General features: G+C 27.9%; 3 protein-coding genes across 3 annotated transcripts; 2 read left to right on the forward strand and 1 right to left on the reverse strand.

Moving 5' to 3' along the window:
* Positions 1–1,032: 1,032 nt before the first annotated feature.
* Positions 1,033–2,415, forward strand: LOC116779213 (cartilage-associated protein-like). The gene has a single exon (XM_032673418.2). It carries the CDS (start codon positions 1,280–1,282, stop codon positions 2,345–2,347), a length of 1,068 nt encoding a protein of 355 aa, XP_032529309.1. The 5' UTR covers positions 1,033–1,279; the 3' UTR covers positions 2,348–2,415.
* Positions 2,416–2,755: 340 nt separating this feature from the next.
* LOC116779148 (zinc finger protein 532-like) lies at positions 2,756–5,226 on the forward strand. The gene is made up of 3 exons (XM_032673328.2): positions 2,756–2,900; positions 2,974–3,113; positions 3,225–5,226. Exons 2-3 carry the CDS (start codon positions 2,983–2,985, stop codon positions 5,011–5,013), a joined length of 1,920 nt encoding a protein of 639 aa, XP_032529219.1. The 5' UTR covers positions 2,756–2,900; positions 2,974–2,982; the 3' UTR covers positions 5,014–5,226.
* A 469-nt stretch (positions 5,227–5,695) lies between these two features.
* Positions 5,696–6,937, reverse strand: LOC116779165 (E3 ubiquitin-protein ligase RNF4-like). Its single transcript, XM_032673346.2, has 2 exons — positions 6,493–6,937; positions 5,696–6,371 (listed from the first exon to the last, which is right to left on the reverse strand). The coding sequence occupies exons 1-2, from the start codon at positions 6,682–6,684 to the stop codon at positions 6,129–6,131; spliced, it is 435 nt and encodes a 144-aa protein (XP_032529237.2). The 5' UTR covers positions 6,685–6,937; the 3' UTR covers positions 5,696–6,128.
* Positions 6,938–7,031: the final 94 nt, after the last annotated feature.

Here is a 7,031-nt window from a genome sequence, read left to right on the forward strand (position 1 = left end):
GAAAAATCCTTCAGCTTAATTTGTTCCATAAATCTATAAAAAGAACATAAACTGCCAACTCTAAACATATTTGCGCCTCGGGATAGCCGAGTTTAAATAAAACATAAACATTAATAATAATAACAAGCAATTTTAGGAAAAAGGTTTAATGAAGTGATTTATTTTTTAATTTAATATCTATCTATTTATTATACAATTCTAAAAATTTAACACCCGACTATACAATAAACTAACATTCTGAATAGAAATCTCGTCTGCCCGTGATCACGATTGCTAAAAAGTAACCGAAACGTCGGGATTATGTAGTTTTGAAATAATAAAATTCGCTTAGTATATCCGAAATATATTAGGTTCATTTAAATGAATAAAACTCGCGAAAGTCTTAGATCTCATTATGCTGAATAGAGTTAAACAAATGGGGGAATATTGTTTTATACATCATCGACATTTATTAAATTCATTTTCCCGATATTAATTTCATTCATTCCAAATCCCAAACAAAAACGTTATAACATAATATATATAAAACTGCTCTTAATGCTATAAAATTTTTGGCAAGAACTCCGATATCATCATCATCATTTACATCATCATCATCATCAGCCTATCGGAGCCCACTGCTGAGCAAAGACCTCTTCTCACATGGGGCAGGTTTGAGCATTAATCACCACGATTGCTCCGATATATTGAATACAATATACGTAATTATCGATCAACCTGTAGTTATGAAGTTGACAGGTATGCGACAAAAACATGAATCGTTTAAAATAATAACTTATTTTTAAAATTAATATAATTGCAAGCAAAAATTTATATAAAACCTTTATTTACTTGTAAAAACAAATATTCCATTAAAACATTCACATAAATTTGCTTATTATTTAGAAGTAAGTTGTCATTTGGGAGTTAAAACTTTTTATTTTAGGCGGGAAAAGTAATAGCGATTTAAAACTACGTCGGGACCTTTCTCTAAGAATAAACACTTAACTGTCAATAGCAAACATTTTATTAATAATTTTAATTGCATGTCAAATATAAATTATAGTTATAAGAATTAATTGGTAATCCGAAATTTAAAAAACTGTTATTATTCACAATTATCTATCGACGTTAATATGATATCATAGGATATATAGGTCATGAGTTCATTGGTTGAACAGTAGCGTCAAATTTATCGCTTAGTTGTTTCTAAAATTATCAGCTTTAAAGCTGGAGCGGTGCAGTGTTAAAATATTTAAGTATAAATATTAATTTCATTAGTAAACAGAATAAATTCAACATGTTTCTTGTGAAAAGTGTTTGTTTTTTGGGAATGATTGTTTTCAGTGTTTGCTCAAAATTTTCATCGTTGGATACTATTTATCAAAAAGGAGTAGACGCCTATTCAAGAGAAAGATGGTCTGAGTGTATTGTCCATTTTGAAGAATCATTACATTTATATAAGACTTACAAAACCGTTATTATAAACTGTAGATTAAAATGTAATACTGAAAATAAATCACAAATACTTGAACAAATTGAAGATCTTAAAATTTACGAACTATTCCTGAATAGAAGAAATTGTTTAATAAGATGTTTGGATAACGAATTTGAGAATGTCTACATGTATAACAATGTCTCTAATAAAATACTCTCTAATTTTCAATCTAGGAAACCATATGAATATTTACACTTATGTTATTTTGAAATGAATGCTTTACCAAAAGCTGCTTCAGCTGCATACACATATTATGTGGCAAACACTGAAAATGAGATTATGAAAAATAATGTAGACTATTATATTCTTCAACCTGAAGTAGACTCTAAAGAGGTGATCGACTTGGAAAGTGAGGATTACCAAGTATTATACAGAATAGGACTAAAAGCATACAAATTGAAAAATTGGGGTGAAACGATAGCTAATATGGAGGAAGCTTTAACACATTATCTTAATTGGGAGAATTCTTGCCGTGCTGAATGTGAACATCTATCAGAACAAGATTGGACATCTGAATTTTCCATAACAATAGCCAATTATATTGCATCTGTATTAACATGTAGACAGAAATGTCAGAATAATCCTATTTTCAATACTGGTGTTGAGTTACTAGCAGAAATTCTAAATTATCTACAAATATCATACTATCACATGGAGAGAATTGAAGATGCATCACAAGCAGTAGCCACATATTTATTTTTAATTCCCAATGATGAAGATATGCTAGAAAATAAAAAAATATATATCTCTCTTGTAGATAAAAAAAGTTTCAGTGAAAGATCTGATGTAGTATATTATTTTAAACGTGATAAACAGGAGAAGATGTTACTTAATTTTTTTCTTAGTGAGAATAATGATAATTATGCCTAAACAATTTGAATCATAGAGTTAAAAAACTTATTTTTTATAATTTTTTTAATAAAAAGTATATTGTACTATCTGGTTTATTTTCTTTATCCTCTTTTTCATATATCTCTTATTATAAGAATTTATTATGTGTTGAATACTAAAAATATACGTAAAAATCAAAAAGCACTAATATTTTAATGTAATATATGAAAATACTGTGTAAAACAAAATAACTGGCAATATTTGAGAAGATGTATTAAAAAACCTAGTAAAATGATTATGATTATAATTTACGAAGCTTTTAATAATAAATCTTAAAATTTATTTTTTTAATGTAAATAATAAAATTATTTCAAATAACGAAATACCGATTCATAAAAAATATTTAACACGTTGGCAACATTTTAAATTTTTTGTGAATGGCGATACTTTTGTTCAGTAGTGTCAAATGAGAAATATCTCTGGAAATATAAAAATTTCTTGATAAATATTGGATCTGCATATATTTTGCAACAATAATTTCTCGATATTTATTACCATAGAGCCTATCATAATAAAGTCTATATAATTTAAGGTAAGTAAAAATAAAAATTCAGTTTAGGCTCAGGTAAGATACAGTTTTGTAACTGCTAATTATATTCTTTCAGAATTCTATAATGGCCTCCGAATTAATGCAAGATAAATTGAGCATAAAAAATTTGCTCTTTAAAAAAGCTATGCCCAGCCTTACAAGTCCTGTACCAATACAGGGTCATAAGTCTTATCCATGTACTGACTGTGGGGATAGGTAAAATATATTTTATTTTTTTACAACCAAGAAAGTTAAGACAAGTATGAAAACACTAAGTTTTAAATTTAAAGTATAATGATTAATATCTGTAACTAAATTATGTTTCAGGTTTTTACTAGAGTCAAGTTATGAAACTCACATTAACCGTAAATCTTTAATAATTAAATATGAGTGCCAACGTTGCCATCAAATTAGAATATTTAATAACAGGTGCAGACTATTATCACACATAAGGTCTCATACATTTAAATCAGCTACTATTAATGTAAGTGACTTGAAAATTGAACCATTGCCTGTCGAGCATTTTAATTCTATAAGTCTAGAATTGGGAAGTCAAGTCAAGAATAAACTTGATGATACATGTTATGAATGTAAAAAAATTATCAAAGCACCTAGTGGACTGTCACACAAGGCTAGAGCAGAGCATTATATGCAATTTTCCCAAGAACCATTTCATACATGTCCTATTTGCTTATTTACTATACCTACTTTTTGTGGTCTTTTAGCCCATATGAGAATTCATTTAAAAATACCCCCATATTATTGTCCCGAATGTGGCTTCAACTTACCAAACAGAAATATATCATATCCCTATAGTCATGATTGTGATGGTTTTAAAATGATGAGGGCTACTGCCAGGGCAAAATGTCCAGTTGAAAATTGTGAAACAATCGTTCATCCAAGCGAATATCAGTCACATCTTAAAAGTCATTATAACATGTTAATGAAGTGCCAGATGTGTTTTGAAACTTTCAGTAATCGAAAAGATCATAAGTGTCCAAATGCTCATATTGTTTTTTGTTTTCAATGTCCTCTATGCAGTGAAAAAATATCTTTGAAATCACAAATTGATAAACATTTAAATGCTCACTTATTTATAGATCCTTTAAAAGATGTTTATCAATGCCATATATGTAAGACAATATTTACCCAGATGCATTTCTTGTTAAATCACATAGTAGTTAAACACGGTGCTGTTGCTGTAAAAAAAATTCTATCGAAAATTATAAGACCAAGTGCATCAAAAAACAAAAAAAACGGCTTATACCACCGTATTGTTAAAAGATGCGATAAATGTTTGGTAACTTTTACATATAGATGTCTGTATGAAAATATTGACTCTTTGCCCATTCAGTGTCCCTATAAATGTTCATCGTTAGCTGCAAATAATTCTAAAAGTAAGAAAACTTCTTGTCCAAATAGTGACATTCACGATAAATTTATTGTTTGTTCTCTCTGTAAAAATAAAATTAAGGAAGACTGGAATACTATAAAGGAGCATTTTGCTTCATTTCATAAAACATATAAATGTCTAGATTTAAAAATAAAACTCAATAAGATTGATAAAAGACTGACTTGTTTAACCAAAAACAAAAGAAGCAATATTAAAATTACAAAAAATGCTAAAACAAATTGTAAAAGAAAAGTTAATTCTTTAATAGAATTTAAAAACACTAAAAGCATCGCGGTTATTGAAAAAAATAATACAACATATGAGGGTATGACCGACCATTTTTGCAGAATCTGTAATTATAAATGTGAAACCAAGCTGCAGTTAGAAGATCACATTGTTATGAACCATAAAGATCCTTTTATGGCATATCAGTGTTTGGAATGTGGGCAATGTTTTGCAGTAAAACGATCTTTTGCAACACATTTGTTGTTGGAACATGAGATATTTGATGTTCAAATTTATATTGATACGAAACAGTGTTATAATGAACTTGCTCTGCAAAAAAATCCAATGAAATCAACGGAGTTAGAAGAGAAACCTGTACAGGAAAATCAATGTAAAATTTGTAGAGAACAATTCACGAATTCTAATGATTTAGAAAAACATTTCCGGGTACATGGAATGGCATTTCTAATGAAAAACAGAAACAGCGTTGAAAAATGATCAAAAAAAATTAACTATACAATGTAAGACGGATTAAGAAAAGAATGCGTATTGTGATACGTCGGTACTGTTAAAGTTTTAGATTTGTTGAATTCAAATTCATTGTTTTAGGTGTATATATTTCACATTTTTGGAAGAAATTTTATGAGAAGTGCATATTGTTAACAATATGTAAATAATTTTGTGTCATTTACAATTAAACATTTATGCATATCTAGTTTTTTTTTTCCTTTTGTCGAATAAATATTGTGTCGTAATTATTTGGGCTTTTGAATATATTTTTAATTGAAATAAACATGGACCATTAATTTTCTGTTGAATTGAATTGTCATTGTATTAAAAAAAGATAGAAGTTACAATTTCTGTGCTCTATACAAAAGAAAAGAAAATGTGTTTCGTTATTATTTTTTATTCCAATTAATCACATTTAATTTATCAAACTATTAATTTATAAATCACTACCAAACTAAATACTATTTTATATAACCTGTGAGGTATTTTTTTAAGTCAAAGTCATTTTAAATCATTAGTATTTATGTTATTTGTACAAGTGAATTTATTTACATGTTAAATTAAATATAGAATTCCTTTTTTAAATTTCACTAAAATCTAAAATCTGTCACCAAAACCGCAAGAGCTTTAGTGGATAAACAATTTAGCCAGCACTAGTAAAACACTAACATATATAGTGAAAATTTCTTTTATCATGAGGCAAAATAATTACAAAAAGAGTAAAACTACATTGTAACAAAAAATTCCCCATATTATTGAAGATACCAAAATTACCAATGCTTTAGTATAGTGTTTTTTGTTTATAAGTTCACAGATCCTATTTTCTTTTGTTCCTAAGTTATTAACTCAGATTTGTACCAACAGGCAGCAATTAAAACATATAAAGTGACACACTTTGAGAGCCCTCAGTCTAAGTTTCAATGGGAATTAAAGAAAATTGATATCAAAAATCAATTCATCAGTCAAACTTCTAACAAGGAAACAATTATCCTAGACTTTATGAGTGATAGCCATCAACAAGTTACGTCAAAAGTGTTTCAACAAAATTACAAAAATATTTATTTACAGTTTTCTACCCATTAATGTATTTTTGAACTTCAGTGTCAATTTTTAGATAAGTATAAAGGATGGTAAGCTGCTTTTCCTTTCAAGCTACTTCGGCATGTTGGACATTTTTTCTCACTTTGTAAGGATCTTTCTATACATTTCATACAATATACATGCCCACATTTTGTTGATGCCAAAGGGTTTTTACCCAAAGCCTCCCAACATATAGGGCATTCACCAAATGAATTTGATTTGTTCTTGTAGCCATCAGATTTTTTCTTTGGTGGTATATCAGCACACTGTAAAAATGTTATTGTTAATATTAACAAATATATAAAGTACTTAAGAGATATAATTTCTTTTAAGACAATCATACAATTGAAAAACAACACATACATCATTCAGTTTAAGGTGACTTACCTGGGAATTACCTTTGCGTTTACAACTTTTTAATTTCACTGGACTTTGTGATAAATCTGCATCTACAGAAGAATCATAAAATGATTCATCAGTTGTAACCAGGTCTATAACTACATTAGACAATGTACATTGAAGAGCACATGTCATAGAGCCCGTGAGATCAATAATATCATCTTTGAAATCGTTATCCATATTGATAATTGTTCGTCAAGAACCCCACGAGAAATTAAACCAAACGGCAAATTTCTTTATTTTAATTATATTTCAAAACTTTCATAACTCGCTACGATTTATTAACGTTGCTGCTTTGTTTTTAAATTTGATTAACAGTCGTTTTTATTTGAAATAACAGTCTGTGACAAATCCCAACTTTCTGGACAAATTTAATTTGTATACACATTACACCTAGTTAATATATGTATACAGTATAGGTAATATACACAATACTGTTTTTTTGTAGTTTAACAGTATTGATAGAATACAGATAATATAATTAGCGATAATTTTTTTAAATGACAATGTTTTTATTAAATTTTTAC

The sequence above is a fragment of the Danaus plexippus genome, chromosome 6 (assembly GCF_018135715.1).
Source record: "Danaus plexippus chromosome 6, MEX_DaPlex, whole genome shotgun sequence".
Lineage (NCBI taxonomy): Eukaryota > Metazoa > Arthropoda > Insecta > Lepidoptera > Nymphalidae > Danaus > Danaus plexippus.

Coding starts and splice junctions, on each gene's coding strand:
- LOC116779213 (XM_032673418.2), top strand. CDS start 1,280: ATGTTTCTTGTGAAAAGTGTTTGTTTTTTGGGAATGATTGTTTTCAGT.
- LOC116779148 (XM_032673328.2), top strand. CDS start 2,983: ATGGCCTCCGAATTAATGCAAGATAAATTGAGCATAAAAAATTTGCTC. Junction 3,114..3,224: donor TGTACTGACTGTGGGGATAG/GTAAAATATATT, acceptor ATTATGTTTCAG/GTTTTTACTAGAGTCAAGTT.
- LOC116779165 (XM_032673346.2), bottom strand. CDS start 6,684: ATGGATAACGATTTCAAAGATGATATTATTGATCTCACGGGCTCTATG. Junction 6,372..6,492: donor AACGCAAAGGTAATTCCCAG/GTAAGTCACCTT, acceptor ACATTTTTACAG/TGTGCTGATATACCACCAAA.